This window comes from Misgurnus anguillicaudatus, chromosome 2, assembly GCF_027580225.2.
Source record: "Misgurnus anguillicaudatus chromosome 2, ASM2758022v2, whole genome shotgun sequence".
Lineage (NCBI taxonomy): Eukaryota > Metazoa > Chordata > Actinopteri > Cypriniformes > Cobitidae > Misgurnus > Misgurnus anguillicaudatus.
In genome coordinates, this window is record NC_073338.2 from 15,348,278 (window position 1) to 15,375,851 (window position 27,574).

Below are 27,574 nucleotides of genomic sequence, written 5' to 3' on the forward strand. Positions count from 1 at the left end.
GTGAATATCAAGATTCACTCTTCATTATATCTATTTTGGCTTAAACAGTCCCGTCTTTTTCACAGTTATTATAGATGCTTTTATCCAAAGTCACTGAACTGCCACTACCATCGAGCTAGAAGGGTGTGGTTTCGGCAACCAGCCACTTTAGCTTTACCCACGTCCCGCCTCTTTACCCAGTTTATCCGCGAATGATGCAATATCAAGATGGCGACAGCAAACCTCCCAACTACTGGCTTCAAAAAAGCTCTTCACAAACCTATGGGTAACGTCATGGACGCTACGTCCATATTTTTTACAGTCTATGGTACAGTTACCTAGGGCTGTCATAATAATTAAATAATTGTCTCATCGCAATTGTTTGACCTCATTGCAATGATTTCAGATCACCGCAATGATTGCCCATCTCTCTAAAAAACACAAGGGGGGCTGCAGCGCCTGTATAAACGAGACAGTATCAGATTACTTTTAAAAATGTGTTACGTGTATAAATATTTACTGCCAGATAAACCTTGCAAAAGATTTAAATAACCACAACCATCTGTGGAAATTATATCATAAACAAAAAAAATGTATGAGAATTAAATGTCAAAGCAATAAACAGGCAATTAATCGTCATAATTCAGGGGTGCAAACTCATCAGGGGTGAAAAAGGTGACAAGACACAAGCACTCTTATATAAGCGGATACGCGGCTTGCACGCTCCTCTTAAACAGAAACAGGTATATAGCGCATATAGCACTGTTGTCAACGGCTTAAAATCACTTAACTTAAAACTGCGGTGCGTGAACAAATGTTAAGCTTTATGACCACGCGCACAGCAACGTGACGTGGGCGCGTAACCTCAAATGAGAAAATACTACGAGTTAAGTATGTGCACTCAATCTGCAGACTGCTTAAACTTCGGCAGCAAATGAGGTGGCTATAAATTGTAAAACATAACCCGCCAAACTGGCTAGTAATTTGACATCGTTACCACAATAGCTGGACATGATTTTCATAATTTCATTTACTGCTACCATGTCGCAGACCCCCCTCACCCCTCATTTTCAAAAACTCATCGGATCTAGACGAATCACAAGAATGACCTATTTCGTATCAAAAAACGGCGAATTTCGCCGAAAGGTGACAAGTTTGCACCCCTGATAATTGTCACAATTTATTAAACAATTAACCGTCAGCCAAATTTTATAATTGTGACAGCCCTACCGTCAACTGTGTGCTTACCATCATTTATCAAAATATCCTCTCATGTGTTTAACAGAATGAAGAAACTCATACAGGTTTGAAACAACATAAGAGTGAGCGAATGATGACAGATTTTTCATTTTTGGGTTAACTCTCTCTTTAATATGCATTCTTATTAACTCTTTCCCTGCCATTGATGAGTTATCTCGTCAATTAAAGGGGCCATGTCACAAGATTTTTTTAAGATGTCAAAGAAATCTTTGCCGTCCCCAGAGCACATATGTGAAATTTTAGCTCAAAATACCATATAAATAATTTATTATAGCATGTTGAAATTGCCACTTTGTAGATGTGTGCAAAAATGTGCCGTTTTGGGTATCACAAGGGGAGCCAAAGATAGGATGAAACGTTTTTATTCCCCAATTTGTTTGGGGTCTGTTCTGTTTTTTATATATTTGTATGTTTATATATTTATAGAAGAAAATTTTCCTGGAAGGTATTTTGTGAAAATCACCAAAAATGCTGGCGGCCAACTTAAAAGAAAAAAGGCTTGTTGGGAATGAGTTAATGTAAATAAATAACAAAATATGTATGATCCCTTAACTAGAGCAAAGGCAACATAATCAGTAAAACATTTTTAAGTTAAATTATCCTTTCTACTACTACTACTATTATTATTATTATATTTCTGCTGAATGTCTTCTGAACAACTGCACTCGTTCTCTTGTGAGTGCATGCGTTCCCTTTAAATGGAAAATGGCCCCTGCTGCACATGACCACGACGGGATTCATGAATTACATGCATACGTGCACTCTGATGCGATCCCCAGAGATCTGTTAGACTAAAAGCAGCCGATGCATACCAACAAGAGGAACCAGAAAGGTTGAAAGTCCGCTGTGCTGAATACAAGTTTACTCTCGTTCTAACACACTCAGCCCCACCACAGGGAATCATACATGTGGCAGGTTTTGGAGCATGAGGAAGCTAAACCATGTAGTGTAAACCTACTGACTTGTGTGTGTTTGTGAACCCCATCACACAAATCCAATCTGCGATACCTCACCGCTTTCAGCCACAACCTTATTTTTAGCACTGAGCACTCGCAATCGAGAAACCAATACACCATGTATGAAATGACTTCCCTGCAACTTACAAACTAGAACGGTGCAGTAAGGCTGCAGCGGTGTATAGTGACACTTATGCATTTGGCATATCCAAAGTGACATATTGTGCATATGAGCTATGCATTTTACCAGCGTGTGTTCCCTGGAAATCAAACCCACAACCATTTGCGCTGCTAACGGAATGCTCTGCTAATTAAGCAACAGGAACTACAGGAATCCTTGAATGACACTGGAGCCACTGTTCAACCCTGAACATCTAATAGTGTGTGCACACCAAAAGCGAAGCAAATATGCTTATCGCATTACTCGCGCTTGTTTTTTTGCTTCATTTGTGTAAATAAAAACAATGCTTTTCTCCATTTTCGGATACAAATCAGGCATCTCAATAAGCTCTTTGCTGATTGTCTTGCACTGTAACGTTGCGTGGAATACGTGATAAAAAGGTAGTGCATGTTTGCAGCAATTGCATTGCCTAATATGCTTGATTCACGTTGCCTGGCAAAAATTTGCGGGCAATCACATCCTTGCAGTTTGCATTGACTTTGTTTTTGCTCGCACAAATTCGCTTTTGGTGCACACACCATAATGATGTGTAATGAAAGTAAGCATTAAATTTAGGGGTTGCTGTTCTTAGATGTTCATAAAACATCCATGCAAGATTCATCTGCAGAGATCATCACAAAACTATTTATATACAAAAAGGGGTATATATATGTATATATATTTTTTTTTAATGAAACTGACATTTTTCTAGAAAGCTGATCTATTGTGTAAAAATAATAAGTGGGCACAAATTTGTTTACTTCAAATCGTAACATTTTTACTCAATGTGACCCTGGACCACAAAATAGGCTTGCCGCGATAGTCAGTGAAACGGTGATAACCGGTGCTTCAGCCTCTCACCTGTTAGATCACTTGCCCACCGCGACACCGTCTTTCACCGTTGTTTTGATATTTTCGTGTAATTAAATCATTTAGTTTTGTTAGAGAGAGCAAACACACAACTGAATGTGTCTGCTGCCTGAATTCAGCGGAGCTGAACACGCGTCATGTCACAGAGCAGCAGGTGTCAGATTTCATTTATTTCTAAGTGTGCGAGGCAGGCTGGGTTTGATGGATCACCGGGTTTGTGACGCGCCGATTAACCGGTGGGAAAATTCTGTCACCGCGGCAACCCTACCACAAAACCAAAAAAGCACTTGCATATTTGTAGCAATAGCCAACAATACATTGTATCGGTCAAAATTATCGATTTCTCTTTTATGCCAAAAATCATTAGGATATTAAGATAATTTCCCATCAAGATATTTTATACATTTCCTAACATAAATATCTCAAAACTTTATGTATATGCAGTAGCGGGACAACTATTTGGACATCTTTAAAGGTTACATATTGTCAAAACTGAAATTTTGTGGCTTTTTCATGATAACTAAGGTCTAGGGGCAATGCAAGTACAATATAAGTTTCAAAACAGTCATTTAACAATCAAATGCACACAGCCTGCTTGAAGTAGCTGTGATCTGAAACGGTTTGTTTGTACTTCCGTAAAATCGTGATGTCAGGAATACACAGTCGCCTCCTCCAGTCTACCCCCCACCCCCCCCCCCCCCCCCCCCCGAGCATTGTCACCATCCACCGCCCCACCCCCTTTTTGCCAAACAAACCCCTAAAGGAATATCACACCATGTAAGAAAAAGATGTTTAATCGATGGATGTCAGGAAACTAAATCATTGCACAGGCTTCTGAATAGTGATAGACCGATATATCGTCCGGCCGACATATCGGGCTGATTTTTGCGAGTTTTATGTGTATCGGCCTCGGCCGATATGTGGCTGCTGTGTTCGCCAATTTTTTCCGTCATTATTTAGAGACAGAGTGCTGGAAGCCGCAAGCGATTGCAGGCCATGTGACTAAAAACAACCAACCTTTCCATGACAACATCGAAATCTCGGCCTAACAGCTGATCATAGCGGCAAAAAGCGTTTTTTTCTCATCTCTATATATATATATTTGTAGTAGTAAAGTGCTAGAAATCAATATTTTTGCTGATAGTTCCTCGTCATTGTGGAGAGTGCAGTTCATGGTTCCATAGCACTGTTTGTTAAATATAGTTTTTTTAAGTTCAATAAATGTTACTTGAGACTTGTAACATTTGGCATCATTGTGTCATTTTTATGATATAAATTGAGTGAGCAAAACCAGTATCGGCTCCAAATATCGGCTCAATAAAATCGTCAGCCTGTATCGGTCATCGGCTAAGGCTGAGGAAACAAAAATCGGTATCAGCATCGGCACTAAAAAAAATCCATATCGGTCGATACCTACTTCTGAAAAACATTTATATACAATGTTCATTTATTCCGAAATTCCTCAACAATTAGTTTGTCTTTAACCGTCTGTTTTAAACATTTCTCAAGTGACTGCTTCAGTGTGGCAGTTCAATGCTGGTTGCAGTCTTTACTTTGTTGGCTCCGACCTTAAATTCACAACCCGCAAGTAAACACACTAAGTAATGCTGCACGATAAACTGCACGTGATTGCCGGCTCCCCTCATCTTTAGCAAACCAAAACATTTTATTTTCAAAAGGGTTTTTGTTTCAGAGATCAGTTTAGCCACTAGGCCAAGGCGATAAATAAATACAAATTCAAGTTCACTTTGGCGCTTAGTCGCAATAATGCACGTGCGTCCGATGAAACCTATAAATCTCAATTTAAAAAATTGACCCTCGTGACTGGTTTTGTGGTCCAGTGTCACAAATGGTTTACAATTAGAGTAATGATTTCTTGCAATAATGCTATAACATCTCTACAGCCCATCTCTGCACAGTTTAATCCGATAATCCTATTTCATTACAGACCTGACAAATAGTATTTAGACAAATGTATCGATTGAAATCTGTATTCAGTGTGAGCATGATGGTGCGCAACCATGAGAAAATATCAATATAAATCTTGTGTCGCAAGATTTGTAATGTAAATGTTGCTGGATGGAAAAATTAAACGTGACTAAAGGTCAAGCCACACAAATTGTGCAATCTGATTGATAACAAACATTTGCAACCGGACACAGGGAAAAGTGTGTGTGAGCACATAAAAACAGAAGTCTTCAGAGGGGGGGTGTCTACACACATCTTTCCCCACTTCCTCTTTGAGACTTCAGTTTGTATAATTTTTTTTCATAATAATTAAACCGAATTGTAATGGATCAATAAGGCTGATTAAGCAATCGTTTGTAACTTACATATACAAGAAGATACAACAAGCTCGTAAACTTCAATAATAATTGCATTTCTACCTGAAAAGCTTTGCACATTGGACCAAAGCATGACTATAATCCAATTTTATAAGACCACTCAAAAGCAAATTTTCTTGATATATGGGTTTTACTTTCGGGGCATATAAGTGACACCATAGTGACGAGTTGACAACTTCCTTCCCCTCCCCTTCAGGAAAAATGGCAGCAGGGGTTACAGGGAATAAATTTAGCACACAGGATAATATTGGGCAACCAATAACAGTCGGTGGAGAGTCTAGACATAGGATGATTTAAAGATTCACCTGCACACCAGCTGCTCTCACAGAAGGGGGAAAAATGTTACTGCTGGGGTTTTTACCTCTTATGTGCCCACACACATGAAATCAGCAGAAAACATGCAAATGGACACTGCACAAAAATTTGCTCGAGTAGATAAAGTTTTGATTTGAGACTGCATTTATTTTTAAACTTGAGAGACAAATCAAATGTGTGAAATCACACTCGCTTGTAGGTGTAACCTGATTTGATCTGATGAGCTTGCATTAATGCGATAAAAACGACAAACTTATATGCACGACTGCTCTAAGAGAGACAATATATTAACGTAATACAGAGACAACAAAACCTGTAACAGATTCTTAATCATATTTAAGTATGAGTGAACATCAATAATTATTTTAAAAGCAAAAGCGTCATAACCAAAACACACATACGATTATATGGATGCGGTATTCATTGTTAAGAAATATCCTGTAAAACAATCACAATGACAAAGCAAAACCTGTATGCATGACTTAGTAACCTTTACACGGACAATCAGACCACCTGAATAGTCGTGTCAGACTTCAAAGCAGTACAAATAACAGGTGTACTTTAAACTGACGACTGCTTTTGAAGGCAAGGTTATAATCATAATTCTGAATGAATCCAAATGGGGCGCGATCTGCGACAATGTGTCGCACGCAGTGTTGTAGCTACAGGGTGTGGAAGATGCATATGAAACGATTTCTCACAGTTGTAATGCTCGTGTCAACCAGGACTTGAAATGGAAAGTAGCAATTACTAAATTATGTACAACCTGCTTTCGGATATTAACAGTATAACAGGGCTGGTGATTGAGACAAATAGTTTAGTCTGCAAAGGTAGAAATTATGTTGTCGTGCTGTCTGCGTACAAGAGTGACAAATGAATGTTAAAGGCAAGAGTCGCTTTGTTGGTTTAATCGAATGACGCTGCATTAGCCCTTTTCAAACAGAGATTACGGAAAATACACAGAAAATGTGTCCGGGTGATTTTGGTTCATTCACACAGTCAATGATTTTCACACACATCCCGTAAAGATATGTGATGTGACGTGCAATGTATTTGTGCAATTTTTTTTAACGTGATTTGATCATAAACTAACGTATGGCTTACTGTTTTTTTTTATGCTGGCCAACGATCTCAGTTTCAGATGGATAGTAAGGAACTCCCCGATCTTTGCTTTATTCCAGTTTACTTTTCCCGTTTTTTTCACACAACAGAATGTGTTGCGGCAATTAGTGTGCCATGATCTTAAAGGAAAAATGCAAAAACTTTCTAAATAATGAATATAAAATATGCGATAATGCTTTAAAGATGCAGTGTGTAATTTTTAGAAAGATCTTTTTGACAGAAATGCAAAATAATATATAAAACTATATTATCAGGGGTGTATAAAGACCTTTCATAATGAACCTTTATGTGTTTATTACCTTAGAATGAGACTTTTTATCTACATACACCGAGGGTCCCCTTAAATGGATGTCGTCATTTTGTGCCGCCATGTTTCTACAGAAGCCCTTAACGGACAAACTTTTTTTACTAAGTTTTCTCCGATGATGCCATGTTTGTCCAGTGGTGGCTACAGTAGCTTCTCTATGTGTTTCAAAAGCGAGGGGTAAGCAGTGGACTGAGCCGTTGGTTCCAATTCACAACCTCACCACTAGATGTCGCTAAAATTTACACACTGCACCTTTAAAGGAACAGTATGTAAGAAATTTATATCAATTAATCATAAAATGGCCCTGATATGTCCCTAGACATTAAGAAATCATTTTCATTTCAAATACTTATATCACTGACAAAAGTGGTCTGGCCAGGATATTGTCATTTAAAAAGTGGAGTTGCAGCCCTCAACTGATGTTTATGTTGTCATGTAGTGTATTGGCCACCAGTTGTGTGATTGCAGTACCAGTTTTAGCCACAAGTTTTCTGATTGCAATACCAGTTTTGGCCACAATCCTACATACTGTTCCTTTAAGTTTGCAAAATCAATCTAAATAGCTAACATATTAAAAAACTTAAAATAAATCTGCATCGACCCAAAACTTTGCCAAAACATACATTTTATTCAGTTACTGCAAATCTGCAAATGTGTATTGCTATGCACATTTGTGATATTGTGGAAATGTATATACCTCACAGACCTATGGAAGTGTTACAGCGATGTTACCAGGTCCCCTTCACAGTAGTGATCACAGAATTAGGATGTTTTTGCATTCACACAAAAGGCAATTTTTTTGGGATCAACGCAATGTGTAAAATGGGTTATTGATAAACTGGACTTGTTGAATATAAAGTTAAATAAGTAGATAAATAAAATAGTTAAATAGGATAAAAGGTTAAATAGTGAATAATTGTACTGATAGCATGACTAGACAATTCGTTTTGTTAGTTAAGAGTTGCAAAATTCTGGGAATTATGGATATTTCCATCAAAATTACACAGGATGCACTGTAAAAAAAAGCAGCACGAAGTTAAAACAACTTGGTTTTGCAAGTCAATTCAACTTACTATTTTACTTTTAGGCTTATAAATTCAAGTTGAAATTGTTTAACTTCATTTTTTAAGTTAAAGAAATAATTAAATTTGTGTTTATTTGACAAAAATAAACCTGCACATTTTTTACAGTAATGGGAATTGTGGCACACGTATGAAGAGGAGTCTGATGTCGAGGAAGCTTATGTTTGAATGTGATACGGTTTGCATAAATTTCTTAAAATTCACAAACAGTTTGCTTTAATTCCTTAACTTTTCAACTTTGAATATTACCAAACTTCCTGAGCTTAGCAATGCTTAAGAGAGTATTTATGGGCCATTTTACACCGTGATTCACTAAAAGCACATAAAATAATTGAAGTACTTAAAGAGCTACATTTAAAGCAATAATCAAAAATAGGTTTTATTTCTTGGAAATTATTGAGCTCTGTGTTAATAAACATTCGGAGTACTTACAAGGCTGAATAGAAGACCCAAAATAGTTTCACTCTTCCCTGCACTACAAGTCAGAGAGGAACAAGAAGGGGGCCAACTTAGCAATTACACAACTTGTTTATGTTCAATAAGCCCTCTGAATCTCGCACAGACTGGTTTAACATTATTACTCAATCTTTTTTTTCCAGTTTCAATAAAAGCTGCCATACGTTCCCCCATCAGGTGTCTGCTATCTGTTAATAAACTACGCTGTAACGACAAAGTATAGTGACATGCTGCTCGGTATAAGTTCTGGACAGTTGGAAACAACTTGTGCATATATTGTCGCTTAAATGTGTTAAAAAAATATTCAAGTAACATATCTGCTAATTGCATAAACACCAAATTAATACAAACTAATCACTTGAAACTTTTATTATTATTTTTTTCAGTCCCCCCCACCAAATATCTGTAAGACCTTACGTAGTGCTTTGCATTATTGCAAACTGTATCATACAGTAGCCCAACCTTCAGACACATGTAACAGAGTCCCAAAATGGAAACTGGCAGAACTTTGAATGCATAAATTTCATCCAAACCAAGGCTATATTTAGCAGTCTGCAAAGCAACAAGATAAGCAAACTGTGCTTGGTCTTTAACATAGTTCCCTTGTCAACAAATAAGTCCCACAATCACGTGAAACAATTCTTATAATAGCATACGACTTTGTGAATTTCTTGTTTATATTTTACAAAATGGTTCCAAAAATACTACGGCATTTCTCAACCGTCGAAAAAGGTTTCAAATTGATTTTAAACTGGACTAAACCCAATGTTTTGTTTGGAGTTCGACACAGCCAAGTGTGTCAAAAGCAAGGTTGTATTTATTTAGCTGTTGAAGGAAATCTTCCAAGACCACCAAGAAACAAAACAAGTGCTACTTGATTGCACAAGCATGTAAATTACTAACTAACTAATTAAAACCAACAAATAACCAGGATGTATGCGTCATAAATTCAAAACAGCCAAACAGTAAAAAAGGTAATAAACTGTCATAAAGGGTAAATTTTGCATTTAAAATAAGAAGCAAACTGCATTAACACCTTTACATAAAATAAATGACACGTGTAAAATATTTTTGACTCATTTGTAAATCTGCCACAAGTTGTGACCTGGTGATATTAAAAAAAAAACACAATAGGTTTACTGTGCTGGATGCAAAACTTTAAAAGGACACGCAAGTCTTCCACGACTAGTTTCTTTGCCAAAGTAATAAAGTTTTTCAGCCAATAAAGATCGGATAGCTGGTTTCCGGTCAGCATGATGTAGCTTTCATTGCTTCCTTTATCAATAAACACACTTACAGGTTTGGATGAATGTAATTGTGACTAAAACACTCGTGTGCTTATGTCAACGCTGCAAATGGCTGCATCAAACGGGCCTGGCTGAACTTGAAAACCATTACCGAGCCTCACTAGCAGTTTGAGCTACAAATGGATCAATACTGTTCACAAACGATCGCTTATCTGCCTTTGGGGTACAAGGCACACACTCTGTGCCATTACAGCCTATCTCTATCGATTTATCTGAATCAAAACGACCCGATGTTTGATTCATTCGGCCCTTGCCCTGCAATGTCCTTCTGTTCTGCCTCGCTGTTTTACCAAATGTGTCACAGTGGTCAAGATCTGCGATCTTATTTCCATTTCACACTACCCAATTTTGATCATTTACACTGCAGAAAAAAACACTTCAACAATATTAAATCCGCATGCACATGAGACAGAAAACAAAGCAGTTAAGTTACACTCACTTTCTCCATTTGTTTGTTGACAGTTGCAAACAGTGTAGACAGACGCGACCAAAACAATCAAAGTCCGCAGCCGCATTTTGACCTCAGGGGAAGGCAAAATCCGTCCAAAGTCCCCTACAAATGCGTCTCCGTTCGGGGAACGATCGGTTTAAATACACCGGTGTTGTTTTGAAAGATACAATTAAAAAAGAAAAGGGAAAAATCCTTCTGTCACCCCCTTTGAAAAATGGGCGGAGAGGAAAGTCCAACGTGTTCAATCCGCTCGAGCTGCTGCGCTGCGGCCGCGCGCACAGAACGCTGCTGCCAATCGATGCTACTATGCTATGAACGCGCACCGAGCTAAAGACAGCGCGTGTCGCGACTTTCATTCAAAGTAAAACAGTCTACAAGAGCAACAATGTATGCACATAGCATCGCGTACGACGTGCAGACGAATCTTCATTTCCGATCGATTGCATAGATTCGGAAAGCCTTGCGCAGATTGCGTTAAGCGTTGAAAAAAGGAAAAACTGGAGAAGCACGGCCGCGCGCACAAGCGCAGGCCGAAATACTCTACTGAGCGCTTGCACAAAAGCTTCGGGAACTTTTTTAGTGCTTCTCCTCTTTTCTAAACAACTGCTTAAAGAATTGTGCTTTGCCAAAATAGCGGTCTCGCACTTTGGGCTGAATTTACTCTGCTATGTCCCTGCTGACAGCGAGCTTTTGCCGTTTACGGGTCACCTGGCTTCTTCACGCGCAAGTTGTTTCCTTTCGGTCACACGTTTTGGATCCTAACAACAGTTGAGTCATTTGTACAACAACTTCCGAGACGTCTGAGGTTATGGAGGCGTCTCCTAAAAAAACTGCAGCCAGACACTGAGATTTAGGCGAGATTTCAGTCCAGGTACTCCACAGACACGCGGGTCTTTCTGAGCTGGCTCAAACAGTTGTGTTGAGTCTCGCTGATTCAGCACAAGTCACTCGCTCGTCTTCAATATTCGGTTACTCGTGGATCACTGCGGGGAACGTACAAGTAAAATGCAAGAAAAAAGTTTTTCTGACGATGGTTGTAGCTAGCTACTCAATAGATATATTCCCGTCTCTGTGAGGATCCTGTGTGTGTGCGCGCGCCAGTAAACAAGAGCTGATAGAGAGCGCGCACCGAAACGTGGACTGGAACAGCGGATTGAACTTTTACATACTGTTGGCGCGATCTGTAAAAAGATTAAAGGGATAGTTCGTCCAAAAATGAAATTCTGGCATCGTTTATTGACTCTCGTGTTGTTACAAATCTGTATAAATTTCTTTGTTCTAATGAACACGAAAGAAGATATTTTTAGGAATGTTTGTAACCAAACCGTTCATGATCCCCATTAACATTGCCTTCCATAGTAAGAAAAAAAAATACCATTGAAGTGAATGGGGCTCACAAACGGTTTGGTTACAAACATTCCTCAAAATATCTTCCTTCGTGTTTATGAGAACAAATACATTTATACTGGTTTGTAACAACATGAGAGTACGAATGAAGATTAGGGCCAGGCCAAAAAAAATCTCGAGATTAAAGTCATTAAAATGCGAGAATAAAGTAATTATTTAATGAGAAAAAAGTCAGAATAAATATAATTTTCAGAATAAAGTCGTTATTAAACAAGAGAAAAGTCATAATATAACGAGAATAAAGTTGTAATATTTTGATAATAATGTCATATTTTTACATTAATGTGTGTGGAGTGATGTGAACAAGCATATCTGCAAAGCAGATACCAAATTACATAGCTGTCTTATTAATAAAACAATATGAGCGAGATGCGCTTAGAAAGGCTATTTAAAGGACAAGTTCGGTATTTTACACTTAAAGCCCTGTTTTCAGATTGTTTATGTTGAAATAGAACAGTTTTAACTGAAATTTGGACATATGATGCTGGCCCGAGAATTTTCGGTTGTTTGTTCTATCACCTCCTACCTCTACAATGGGTGTATTATAGTAGAGCTGGCAAAAAAAATCGCCTGCGATTCTCATGCGCGTCTCATCAGTAAAGCCGGTTCGGTGATTAGTAGTAAATCGCCCTCAGCTGCTTTCAGATGGAGCAGCATATATTACACAGAGCTGTATTTCACCAAGAAGCTAAAATCGCGTTCATAATCGAAGACGATCTTCTACGATTATGAACGTGATTTTGCCTAGTTTCTGTGAAAATTTATTCTGACTTTTTTTTCGTTAAATAATGACTTTATTCTCGCATTTTAATGATTTTAATTCCGAGATGGTTTTATTATTTTATTTTAGCTTGGCCCTAATCCTCCTTCATATGAGAGTTAATGATGACAGAATTTAAATTTTTGGGTGAACTACATGCCCTGATGACTTTTTAAATTATAAAACATTTTAAATAATACAGTTCTTTTTCATTTAGAATCTTAAAAATTTAAGACAAACAATAAATACAATCGAAAAGTCAGAGGTTCCCAAAGCTTTTCATCTCAGGACCCACTTAGACAGGTATAACCTTTACCAACATCAAACAAATTAAATGTAAACATTGTGGAGAATATGCACATTCGTTCTCTTTTAGTTGAGTAGTTTTTATTTTTCTTGTCATTTTATAAATGGATATTAAACCTCGTCATGGAGCTAAACTAGTTTATGTCAATTATCACAACAGCAAAATGACTTTGCACGGCCCTACATGCCCCAATGTGCGACCCACAAGTATGTCCCGACGTAAATGATAGGACATTAGTTAGTTTATCTCTTCAAGATAAATGAACATTAACAAAGTACAATGGTATTTATTTAAGTGCTATACATTTTGGTACAATAATTGGTGTATGGTGTTCTGTGAACCTGTGGTCCATGTAGATAATCATACATGAATATTAACAAATTTGATCAGTCATTCAGTTAATCACGGGCACGGCATACACAAATCATCACATCATAGTAATTTGTCAGTCACAGACACACCATTTGTACATGATGTTGTCTTGCTCTTATCTATTATCGCTATTGTCTGTATTTTGTGTCCACTGTGTTTATTTATTGTCTGTATCACTGTGCCGTTATAGTGTGAATAGTGTGTGTAGATAGTCTAAACAATTGCTGTAAATTTGCACCAAGGATTTCTAGGAAAGCATTGTTTTTTCTGTCTCTATTTCCCAAATAGCATGCAAACCATTGAAACAATGTTAAAAACAGTTGATTTGTCAATGTTAACTGCATTGAATCAATATCAGGTTTGCACCCTCCATTAATATTGAAAAAATATTGAGATTTCAACAAACCACCATTATTGTGATCAGTGTTTGCTTTGGTCCCGGACTCTTATTCACTAAGTTAAATCTTTCTTTTACTTTTTTTAGTGTTTGTATGTGTTTATGTACAAACGCATGTGCATTGGAAAAGAAAAATGTGTTTCAAAGTTACGTTGAAAAATATTTCTTTTTATGAAGATGTCAAGATGATATAAAATTAAGCTGCTTTATGTGATGATGTTGATCCATTTTTTGACATTTATAATTGTTTTGGTTGAAATACAAGACAAACAGAAAAATTGCTGACACATTCAGACATCATTATTCATCCTACAAATCTCAACAATGGTGACAATCATCAAACAAATTCAGATTAAACGATCAACTGCAATGCATGCTGGGAGTTATAAATTAGTTTAGTACTATGATGATACCCAGCATGCATTGCAGCGTGAAGCTTTCTTTTGTTGATCGTCACCATTGATGAGATTCATAGACCGATTCATGATGTCAGAGATAGATTCAGTAGTTTAACTTTTTAAATGTGTTTTTGTAATCCTCAAAATAACGGACCTGACACTGTTTCCAACTAGTACTGTAAAATCTTGTTTTTTGCATAACTTTAACAGTATTTCATTAATATTATTTAGGTATATCTACTTGATAACATTAGATCTTTGTTTTCTTTGCAATAGCAGATGTATTTTAAAACACTGCTTCAGCAGCCAATGAAAACTTACCATTAAAACACAAGAGTAAAGGGCCCAACTAAAGCAAACACTGATCACGATAATGGTGATTTGTTGAAATTTCACTATTTTTTTAATATTAATGGAGGGTGCAAACGTGATATTGATTCAATTGTATTAACATTGACAAATCAACAATTTTTAACATTATTTCAATGGTTGCATGCTATCTGGGTTCCTTCAAGCACATATTTTTTTCCTATAGCCAAAAATGCCTGAGGTCCAGATGGTCAGTGGCATATATAAACGTATCATTTTTAAATTACATTTTTAAAATGTTTGAATGAGCATCATATCTTAGCAATTGTATATTGTAATTGTTTTACAATAAAATGCAGCATTTTTATGTCAACTTATCAGAAGTCAAAACTTAAAATAGTGGGTTGAATCGACTTGCATAACCAAGCTGTTTTAACTTCATGCTGTTACTGGTAATTCAGAATTATATTAATGAATTAATTCTGTTTATTAATTCTAATTATAAATGTTATATTAATTAAGAACACTAAAAAGTTTAAATCAAGAGTCTGGGTGTCCTAGGGTCTTTAAAGAGCACCTATTTCATTGCTAAAAAAAACAATGTTATTTTGTATATTTGGTAAAATGCAATGTGTTTGCGTGGTTTATGGTTTAAAAAAAACACATTATTTTTCACACACCGTACATTTTTGTAGCTCCAGATTTCACTCTCTTCCTGAAACGCACAGATTTAAAAAGCTCTGTCTCTGATTGGCCAGCTAATCTGTACGTTGTGATTGCTCTGAATACCTCTGACGTCAGCCGGAAATGTGACGCACCATGTTTGAATGATTCGCTCACAATGCAATGCTAACAGGAGTTAACTTACAGACAGTAAATCCAAAGCGGGAGGAATTATGATAATGTCGGTCTTCTCTTCATCACCAATCACAGGAAGTAAATTGTTGCCTAATCCGTGTGTTTGTTGTAGTCCAAGAAAAGAGATTTATGTTGGAGATGATTACTCGCGTCATCGTTTACTTTGGGATTTGTACCTTTTGCATATCATTAACATGTACTAATACACACATACACATCAAAGGAAATGTAAAAACGTGAATCGGACAATAGGTGCTCTTTAAAAGTCTTATAATTCAGTCTTGTAGGTCATGTAAACATATGTAACCTCAGTAAATTTGAATCTTTGCAATTTTGCTTTAAAAATAACATCCTGTTCAGGCATCGAAGATCAAGTTGTTATCATTTCTGCGTACAAGATCTGCAAAAAAAGAAATGACACATTCTACTGGCTGATGTCTTCCCTTCGTAATGAACATGATGCTGTGTAGAAGGACAATAACAACCCCAATCCTCTCTGCCCTACAACCTGTTTACATCCTCTGTTCTTAGAATGCACACCATTATGTGTGGGAACAGCGTGTTAAGCCTTACCAAATGTCAGGTACACGGCAGAAAAAAACACCTATCTTCGTCACCGGCTGTAGTGGAAAAAAGACAAGGCCATTACATCTGAACCAATGAAGGCTTTCAGAAATTGTAGGATATAATGGTTTGAAATACAAGTGAATTATTCGATTCGGTCAACGTCCAGCATGAAATGGAAAATGTATTTACTGAAAATTGAAATAATCAAATTGTTATTCAGGAAATCATTCAAGCTATTTAATTTATGATATTAATAGATCTTGCAGACAGGGTGGGATGATGACTGTGTCTCTAAGCCCATAACAGGAGCTCTTATTACGTATATAAGGATCCAAGGATCCATAGTCCGGTGTACTAATGATGATGCTGTGGAAAAGCTGCTTGCATGACATAATTAACACTCTGCTGACCAATCAATATTTGTAATTATTGTGATTATTGTTTAAAGGGTCCCTCTTACAAAATTCATTTTTACAAGGTGTTTGAACATAGATGTGTGTTGTCAGTGTGTGAACACAACCACACTATTCTGTTTTTAATCCCCATTAAACCAATGCAGGCTCATTATGTGACGTCACACTGATAAAGCCCCGCCCATGACCACTTACGGAAATTCCTGCATTACCATAATTTTCGCCCTCAGCAAGTTGTGCACTGTCTGCCATTTCTCAATAATGAGATGGTGTTGTCTCAGACTGTATTCACAGAAATCAGATCTATTTTAACTGTAAGCTCTCAATGTCTCTTCGGTAAGGGAGACATTTGTCTTATTTTTGTTTTATTTGTCTTTAAAGGTACACACACACACACACACACACACACACACACACACACACACACACACGAAAACAGTGCTTTTTTGCTCCCACCTAAATAGGGGCATTTTGGACATGCTATAACAAATGATCTGTGGGATATTTTGAGATATAACTTCACAGACACATGCTGGGCACACCTGAGACTCATATTACAATTTGTAAAAATGGGCATAATATGTGCCTTTAGGAGCGTAATGAATTTGCCGGTAAGACACAATGCACCAGAGTCATTACGATGACCGTGGTCTTGTGACAAATTCTTGTTGAACATCATACAAGAATTGGTGGACAGTTATTGGATTGTGTATAGTGTTTGCCAGCCAAGTTATTATATAAGGTTTAAAATCATCATTTCCTCTTAAATGACTCTCTCTTATAAACATTTATGTTAGAAGCAAAAAAGCATAGAGAAGAATAGTGAAATTAAATAGCTAAAGCTGACTAATCGTCTATTTGGTATATCTGGTGTATTGTCTCCATGGCAACAAATTTGTGTCCGGCTACTTTTGGAGGGTTGGTGGGATGAATAAATGATGTTGAACATGTGCAGGCAAGGGTTGGTGAAAATACATTTTGGGATTGGTCTATAAATGAACCTCAAATAGGAAAGGATGTTGTTTCTCTGGTCATTTTTTATTATGCTTTATTAAATTTCTTCCTTTTTACTTTTCTGGTTGAAAAGAGAACATTAAATATTATCAAAATGATATTAAGAAGAATCATTCATGTTTAAAAAAAACATCGAAAACATCATCCATCAGCAACCAATGGTCTTCACCACAAACCCCAGGATACACTACTTTTACATCCGACATCCATTTCTTCTCTTTCTTTCTGCTGACTGACACTGATGTTATTAAACTTCTTTCCAAACACTGAAGGGAGGTATCTTATTTTTTATCTATGAACAATCTACTAGATGACAAGCATTCAGGCTTCAAATGCAACCACTCACTGCTATTGGTCACTGCATTACGGCTAGCTAAGGCAGAATTCAAATCCTCTGTTCTGATTCTGCTAGACCTGTCATCAGCCTTTGACAAAGTCAATCTTCAGATCCTACTAGCCACCCTATCGTCGCTAGGGATCACAGGTACTCCTCTTAAATGATTTAAATCTCTCAGATAGATTCTTTAGGGTGTCGTGGAAGGGTGCGCTGTCCACACCTCACAAGTTGGTCACTGGGGTCCCTCAGGGATCAGTGCTTGGTCCACTCCTGTTCTCCACTTACACAACATTCTAAGGACCTATCATACAGGCACAAGGCTTCTCCTACCACTCCTATGCTGATGACACCCAGATCTTCTTCTCATTTTACCCAGATAATCCCACCATAGCAGCACGCATTACAGTCTGCTGAGCCGACATCTCAGTTTGGATGAAGAATTGCATCACCTCCAGTTGAACCTAGCGAGGACAAACCTGCTTGTATTTCCGGCATGACCTATCCATTCAGCTGGGCAACACAACTATTAGTCCTTCCAAAACTGCCAGAAACCTCACTGATGACGAACCGTCCTTCACTGATAACATTGCAAAATTATCAGCGTGATTATGACGATTATTCAGTACAATATTAGGAAGATACGGCCTTACCTCGCTGAGCATGCTGCACAACTCCTGATCCAGGTTTTTGTAGTTTCTAGGCTGGACTGCAATGCTCTCATTGCTGGCCCTCTGGTACGGTCTATTAAACCACTCCAATTGGTTCAGAACGCAGCAGCTCGGCTCATCTTTCAGGAGTCCAAAAGGACTTATGTAACCCTGCTCTTTATATCTCTCCACTGGCTACCAATTGAAGCGCGTGTCAGGTATATAAGTCACTACTACTCACTTACACCTGGCACTGCACACTGCATACTTTCACACCTTCATACATTCTTACACCAGAACCTTACATCCACCAAATGAGTGGCGCCTTGTGTTACCTACAGTAAATCACGTTCTTGCTTATTTTTCTTCACTTCTTCCAGCTGGTGGAATAATCTTCCTATTGCAATTCGGTCTCTTGCAACAATCAAAAAACAATAAAAAAAAAAACCATCTCTACTTGACATAGATATTGATTGCAATTTCTATCTGTTCTATCTTTTTTTTTTTAAACGAACTCTCTCTTTCTCTCTCAACAGGAATTGTTTTCGGAATAGTGAAAACGTGTAACTTGGTATAACCTCTTATTGCCTCCATATAACGAATTGTTTAATTGTTTCCTAATCGTTGTAAGTCGCTTTGGATAAAAGTGTCTGCTAAATGCCTAAATGATATATAAATGTAAAATGTATTTTTTGACATTTAAACTTTTACATGCCTGAATTCAGATCTAAGTTTTAATAGATGAACAAGATCTCTCAGACCTTAATTCATAACATTATCAGTGATATACAGAAACAGATCAACAGAGAGTTGTCACGAGGGGCCATATATCAGAAGTACACTATAGCATAAATACTTGTTTTCTCTGGCAGTTAATTTGTTTTAAAGGGATAGTTCACCCGGATCATGAGCCCTATTCACTTCCATAGTATTATTTTTCCTATACTTTGGAAGTGAATGGGGCTCATGATTGGTTTGGTTTCAAGCATTCCTCAAAATATCTTCTTTTGTGTTCATCAGAACAAAGACATTTATACAGGTTTGTAACAACATGAGATTGAGAAAATGATGACAGAATTTAAATTTTTGGGTGAACTATCCCTTTAAAAATGCAGTTTCCGTCTTAACATTGTCTTATTGTAATAATATTTTAATAGAAGTGGTAAGCAAAATAAAACTACACCAGGATGTATTGAGGAGAGTCAACAGTTGTATTATATAATAATTACCTACAACAAAAGTACTACTGTAAACATACATTTAATGCAAGTTATCACTTTTTTTAATATATATATATATTATTTTACACAAATGTAAGTCCCAAATTTAAATTCAAAGGATCTTGCTCACATAACCTGTCAGTCATGTTGTTAGAATATTTGAAACGCTGCACACCTCACTCTTCGACTTTTTTAATATTCAACTTATTGTTAATTCATTCTGTTCTATATGTCTTTTTTTACATTTCATGATTGTTTAACTTGGCATCCATTAAATAACCCATTGCATTAGCAATGCAAAGCTCATTGGTTCGAACCCAGAAAACACACATACTGATATTGCTTTGGATACATCTGTCAAATGCATGAATGCAAATGTATTTCAAAACATGCAAAGTGAAGAAATTTCAATCCACATAAATCAAATTAGTGAACAATTTATAAAGCAGATGGAGACCCAAACATGACCTAAAAGAACAGTCTCATGAGCTCTGACTTCCACTGTCAAGCAGACAATCAAGGGTTAATGGTCAACTAAAGGGAAAGGGTAGAAATCTATACATATCTGCTAAAAGAACAGGAAAGGACACAGAACAGAAGGAGACAAAGGGCAGAGTCCCAAACTGGAAATTCACACTTAAGGTCCTCCATAAGTTACTATATCTTTAATATATATATGTATGTATTACAGCAGTGTCGTCCTGAAAACAGAATGTATCCTTTTTCTAACCCGCTTAGCCCTCTACACTGTAAAAATTAAAAGTTGGATCCAGTTTAAAAAATTACATCAATTGGTAATGCCTAAAAATGTGTTACTTTAAGCGAAAAATGTTTATTAAACTTATTAAGTTGATCCAATCTTTACTTTTTACAGTGTAATTGGACTAATAGGAATACATGTGCTGAGGCTGCTACTTTATATCTCACAGTATATACAGTCGAGCTCAAAATTATTCATACCCTTTGTAAATATGACCAAAGAAGGCTGTGAAAATAAATCTGCATCGTTAATACTTTGATCTTTTATTTAAAAAATCTACAAAAATCCAACCTTTCATTGGAGAATAATAATTTTAAATGGGGGAAAATCTCATTATGAGAGAAATATTTTTTTCTAATACACACTGCTCACAATTAATCATACCCTTTTATTCAATACTTTTAGGCAACCTCCTTTTCCCAAGAGAACAGCTCTGAGTCTTCACATATAATACCTGATGAGTTTGGAGAATTCCTTCATGCAGAATCTCTCCAGATCCTTCAGATTCCAGCTTCATGTTGGTGCTTCTTCTCTTCAGTTCATCCCATTAATTTTCTTTAGGGTTCAGGTCAGGGGACTGGGATTGTCATGGCTAAAGCTTCATTTTGTGCTCAGTGACTCATTTTTGATGTTTGTTTGTTGGATCATTGCCCTGATGGAAGATCAAACCATGGCCCATTATATGATTTCTAAAAAGCATTTTTTTTTGTTTCATTTGACCATATAACCCGTCCTGTTTGAAGTTCCAGTAGTGAAGTTACTTTTCAAATGTTATGATTAAGCAAAAAAATTGCTTTTTAGCAGCAAACACTCAACATTACTTTGGGCCTATTTTTCTGGACATCTTGATCAGATCCATGGCATCATGGATTCTATGAAATACCAACAGATAAAAAATCAAAACCTGATCAATCACCACGAACAGTAAATGAGGGAGAAAAAAAAAAATCTGACGCTGCAAAAAATAACAATGCATCAAAGCCAATGTTGTTACTAATCTTTGACATGCCCAAGACTGTGATAAAAGGTTAAAAAAAATCTAGTCCACATTCCACAATCACTTTTAATTTTGAAAATAAGTCATTTTGTGTTTTGTTTTATTAGAGACAATACAGTGTGACAAATGAAAATTACTTAACGATTACAAATGTTTTTTTTATTTTTTATTGGTATCAAAGTACTTTGGTATAAAAGCAGCTTTATAACAGTTTTAAATGTATGAACGTTGTGCTATGGAGCTGTTAGTTGAGTAGTGAATAATGTTACACTGCTGCCCTCTAGTGGATGAATGATGCTAAAACATCACAAAAGCAGTCTTCTCTATTATTCTATAGTTTCATCTTTCACCGATGTTACAGGGACCATATCTGAATGTTTACATGACGTACACATCCGGGTACAGGCGTCGCAATTCGCATATTATCAGTAGGCCTCATTTTACAGCTCACGTTTTTTTATTTATTCTGCATTAACATACAATTACAATAAGGCAAACATATATTGTACATTAACATTCTCAACAAACCAAGCACATAATTTAAAATAAATAACTAAAAGACAGATAAAAAATAAAATACTAAAAAAATAAAATAAAATAAATTAATAAATAAAAGCTCAGACATCAGGGTCTTCTAAAAGTTTAAAGTCCTTCAACAGGTTAAGTAATCTTATTCCACTTTTCAGTTTTACTCTTTTTAAAGATTTGCAGTAAATCCAAAATTCTTTTTGAAAAACAGAAAAGGAAGGCTTCATTTTCATATATTTACATTTATGAATGTAAAATTTTCCCATTATAAACAAATTGTTCACTAGAAATTGAATTTGATTATCTTTCATTAATGTACCAAAAATAATATCATTTTTAGAAAATTGAGATATGGGAGCAATCGTTCGTTTAAGCCACTCATACATGGCAATCCAAAAAACACTACTATGTGAACAAATATAAAACAAATGTACTGTTGTTTCAATCTCAGAATCACAGAAAGTACAATTATTGTGATCAATATTAAATCTATATCTCAGCAATTCTATTTTTACAGCTCACTTGATGAAATAGCCTGCGTGTGCATTTTGGCAACAGAAGTGGTGTTATTCCCCATTGGTTCTAACGTGTTATCAACTCAGAAAGTTGATTAAAACGGTTTCCCAGCATCAAAATGTCTGGTTGTTGCGTTTGGTTGCACTAATATAATATACTAATATACGTATATATGTATCTGGCAACTTTGTATTTGGCCATCTGCTAACCTCTTCTATCCACTATAGTACACGGATCTGGTAGCTGTGTTGAAAAAGTTGATAAAGTCAACTTTATAACTTTCTCTGTCTGTGTTGCTTCACTGCTTATTCTAGCCATACTTCCGTTGCCTAAATGCGCGCGCATACGCTGCCACGTCATCATTGTGTACAAACAGTAAAAGCAGTGGTGGCTCGTGACTGCTCATCCGAGGGGCGCAAATTCAAAATAAGTGTTCGGAGTGTCATGTGTGTTGCTTGCGTTTTCAAAATGTGTGTTTCCTGCGTCATGTGAACCATGTGCATCACGTGTTTTGTCAAAATAAGTGCCTGCTGCACACACGTCAAAACCGCTTATGATAAAAGAGACGCTCACATTCACAAAATACACACAAGACACTCACTTAACACTAAACTCTGATTACGCATGAGATTTTTGGTTTCCAGAACGTACGTATTTCCACGGTTTGTTTTTGGTTAGCCAGGAAAGATTTTTTCACGAAAATATAACGTTTTTTTTTTGATTAGCTTAATGTTCCCTAACATTAGAATATGGTTGAACTAACCTATAAAAAGTTATTCTAACTTTGGTGAAGGTTATTTTAACGTTAGGAGAACGTTATTCTAACGTAACGGTGAACGTTAAATTAACCTAAAAATAACGTTCTGTTTTAGTAAAGAAAACTTTCCTGGCTAACCAAAACCAAAATAAGGTTTTGAAAACCAAAAGCTAACGTTAGAGGAACGTTTTGAGAACCAAAAATTGTTAGCTGGGCTGTAGCCTACATTGTTTTGAGCTTCAAAGAATAAAAAAAACCTAAATATTAGTCTAAATTAGATTAAGCATGTCTCATCTTTTTCAATGCATTTAATGTGGGTATTTTCATCATTTACAGAGGGCAGTCAGTGATATTGCTGCCTGAATCAAGAATTTCAGTGTTTTTCTCCGACCAACCGCGTAAAATTTACCTACTGTTTTTTTGGACAAACACTTAAAGGTCGTGTCCCAGCCAACACTCCCATGTTTGGGCCAAAGGGGGTTGCACCTGAGCTGATATGTGGGGCCCACATGGGCTACTCAACTGAGACCCAGCTCATTTTGTCCTTAGTTTCCATCGTGGCCCCACATGTGCTAGCCCAGATGGGCTGATGCTGGGTTCACACTTGAAGTTTATTTGAAGTCATTTGAACATGACTATTATAACTTGTACATTAAAACTTTATAAAAATGCAAGTATCTAAAAATGAAAGTAAATGTTAAGCTCCAACAAACTTTACTTGTTGGAAAGCAGAGGATCCAAACGCAGTTAATTTATGTAACATAACACTTAACAAGACAGAACAGAGAAAGCACATCCAACAACAACTGAAAAAAGACAACTGAAACACTAGGGCAATATATACACTCGCCTAAAGGATTATTAGGAACACTAGTTCAATTTCTCATTAATGCAATTATCTAATCAACCAATCACATGGCAGTTGCTTCAATGCATTTAGGGGTGTGGTCCTGGTCAAGACAATCTCCTGAACTCCAAACTGAATGTCAGAATGGGAAAGGAAGGTGATTTAAGCCATTTTGAGTGTGGCATGGTTGTTGGTGCCAGACGGGCCGGTCTGAGTATTTCACAATCTGCTCAGTTACTGGGATTTTCACGCACAACCAATTTTTAGGGTTTACAAAGAATTGTGTGAAAAGGGAAAAACATCCAGTATGCTACAGTCCAGTGGGCGAAAAAAGCCTTGTTGATGCTAGAGGTCAGAGGAGAATGATTCAAGCTGATAGAAGAGCAACTTTGACTGAAATAACCACTCGTTACAACCGAGGTATGCAGCAAAGCATTTGTGAAGCCACAACACGCACAACCTTGAGGTGGATGGGCAACAACAGCAGAAGACCCCACCGGGTACCTCTCATCTCCACTACAAATAGATAAAAGAGGCTACAGTTTACACGAGCTCACCAAAATTGGACAGTTGAAAACTGGAAAAATGTTGCCTGGTCTGATGAGTCTCAATTTCTGTTGAGACATTCAGATGGTAGAGTCAGAATTTGGCGTAAACAGAATGAGAACATGGATCCATCATGCCTTGTTACCACTGTGCAGGCTGGTGGTGGTGGTTTAATGGTGTGGGGGATGTTTTCTTGGCACACTTTAGGCCCCTTAGTGCCAATTGGGCATCGTTTAAATGCCACGGCCTACCTGAGCATTGTTTCTGACCATGTCCATCCCTTTATGACCACCATGTACCCATCCTCTGATGGCTACTTCCAGCAGGATAATGCACCATGTCACAAAGCGAGAATTATTTCAAATTGGTTCTTGAACATTACAGTAGGTACTTTACATGCAACTAAATAATCAGTTTGTAATCGTATTGATGGCTCAATCATATTGAAAAGCCTTCATATAAACACCTTAATCAACACGATTGAGGACGATCGGATGCAAATTTGGATCGTATTGAAGGGGGTGGTGTACTCTGATGTGTGATCCGATCAGCAGGAGAAAAGTATGCATGTAAACGCCTCAATCGTAGTATTTTCTAAATCAGATGCAAAAATACATTGTGCACATGCGCAGAACATTTGTGCTCAGCTTCACATCTTATAATTACCTCTTATATCACATGATTCTCATTACAGGAACATGCAATAGTAACACGCATTATTAAGGTAATGTTATGGGGTCATGTACACGTGATGTCTGCAGCGTTTATGTGTACTTTCAAAATATTAGGCTTCTTAAAGCAATAAAATAGCGTTGTGCTTTTTGAAAAGTGTGTTTTCATTACTTATAGCTGAAAACTTAAGAACAACTTTCTGCAACTCAGTTTTGACTTTTATACAGAGATAAAACGTTAACTTGAGGAGAGATGCTGTCCGCAGCATAGCGTTGTTTTTTTGAGATTAGATTTGGGCTTCTGTTTAAACTGTTTCCACCAGTTGTTGTTTTTCTTCGGGTTAAAGATTAAATGTTTTGTTGATTAGTTATTAATATTTCGTCTGTGAATAGTCATTGAGATGCTTTTGGGCTAGTTTTGAATGTCCATTAAGATGGTTGTGATATGCGAATCTGGCAACCCTGTCTGTGCGCTTTCGCAAATGTTCGGTTCGGATTCCATAGAATGTTTGTTTACATGTACATTTTAATCAGATCGCAATGTTTAGGGTGCATGTAAACTCTATCGTCATAACCTTCAATCGTATTACATACAGTCGGATTGACAAAATGTTGTGCATGTAAACATAGCCACTGAGTTCACTGTACTAAAATGGCCCCCAGAGTCACCAGATCTTAACCCAATAGAGCATCTTTTGGATGTGGTGGAATGGGAGCTTCATGCCCTGGATGTGCATTCCACAAATCTCCTGCAAGATGCTATCCTATCAATAAGAATGCTTTCAGCACCTTATTAAATCAATGCCACATAGAATTAAGGCAGTTCTGAAGGCGAAATGGGGGGGAGGTCAAACACAGTATTAGTATGGTGTTCCTAATAATCCTTTAGGTGAGCGTACACATAGGTAATTAATATTATAAAACGGCCAGTTCTGGTTCTTCATTCTGATTGGTTGAAACGCGTTCTCAGCTGTGATAAAACTCACCGGTAAACCCACGGCTCAAACCGTATTACATAGCTTGTATCACTGCGCCACTGTTGTTGTGTACTGTAGAAAATAACTGTCAAAATGTCGGATTTTGTTGTCAATTTTGATTTATTGGGTGGGCTAATTATATTATATTGTATTAATTATAATCCTCAACAATTGAACAATTAATGGCGATATCCAGATAAGTGTCAATAAATATTGTTGAGTTTTCTTGTTAATGCTTCCGTGAGGAGTAACTTTAGTTGTACCGTATATTATCCACTGGGTGGCGATCACTGATCAGTGGTGGCGATCTTACACAACATAAACACTGATGCTTTCACTCAACACTTTAAAACTCAAGTGTCTTTTTTGATCAGCGATCTGAATCGGATCTCTAACAAAAGTCATTCACAGAAATGGAATTATCCCAACATTTTGCTCAAAATTTGAGAGGATAAAAGAACAATTGAAGGTAGGGTGAAACGTTTTTATTTTGTTGTTTGAAAGCAGAGGGTCTGTTCTTTCATTTGATATATTGTATGTTTATATATCTAAAGAAGAACATTTTTCTGAAAGGCATTAATGTTTAACTAAAGCTGGGTGGCAACTCTTTTAAAAACGCTGGCAGGGAAAGTGTTAAGCATGCTTCCAAGCACATTTGATCCACACGTCAACAGTTGCACGGTATAAATGTTAATGTATAAATTAGATGAATGTTAATTTATGAAAATAAACACCACAGTCTTAATGAATCATATTTTCATTGTGTCTTTGCTCCGTCTGTTTTGCTTGGGAACCGCTCTGTTGCAGACACACTTGAGTCTGAGGAACTACTTTGTTTGGCGGAAGACTAATATCTGTACTAATATAATTACAACTTATTTGCTGTGTTTTATTATATGAAATCCTGCTATACATAATTTGAAGCAACCGTTTTATAAACGCAGTGGGCCCCGCGAAGCGGTGGGTTGCCGGTGCATTTTGTAACGGCTAAGGGGGTTTTAGGCACTCCGCTTCGCGTCGTGCCTAACAACGCCCCTTAGCCGTTATAAAATGCACTGGTAACCCACTGCTTCTTGGGGCTTATTGCTTTATTAATGGAGGTTTGAGCGAAAGGGGGACTAGTCAGGAGTGAGGATGTTACTGCGCACCGAGGTCGAAGTGCTGCAAACTAAGTGCTCTTCCGCCATACATACAATAAACCTTCGCGTTCAGAATTTAAAAACTTTATTTTTTCTCCATGTCCCTTTAGGGGCTCCGTATTTTGGGTAAATGTGTGAGCACATTTTTAAAATCTCCCTACAAGACAGAAGTAAATATATCTTCTTTAAGCATAATCTAAGTAAAGACAGACACAGTGAC

The 27,574-nt window shown here is 37.0% G+C and overlaps 1 protein-coding gene across 1 annotated transcript in view; it reads right to left on the bottom strand.

Moving 5' to 3' along the window:
• The window catches only part of insra (insulin receptor a), a 79,869-nt gene extending 68,143 nt beyond the window's left edge, over positions 1-11,726 (bottom strand). The window contains exon 1 of the mRNA XM_055201609.2: positions 10,599-11,726. Coding sequence (XP_055057584.2) covers positions 10,599-10,674 — 76 coding nt within the window. The 5' untranslated portion in view covers positions 10,675-11,726. The remainder of the gene's footprint in view (positions 1-10,598) is intronic.
• Between the last annotated feature and the right edge of the window lie 15,848 nt (positions 11,727-27,574).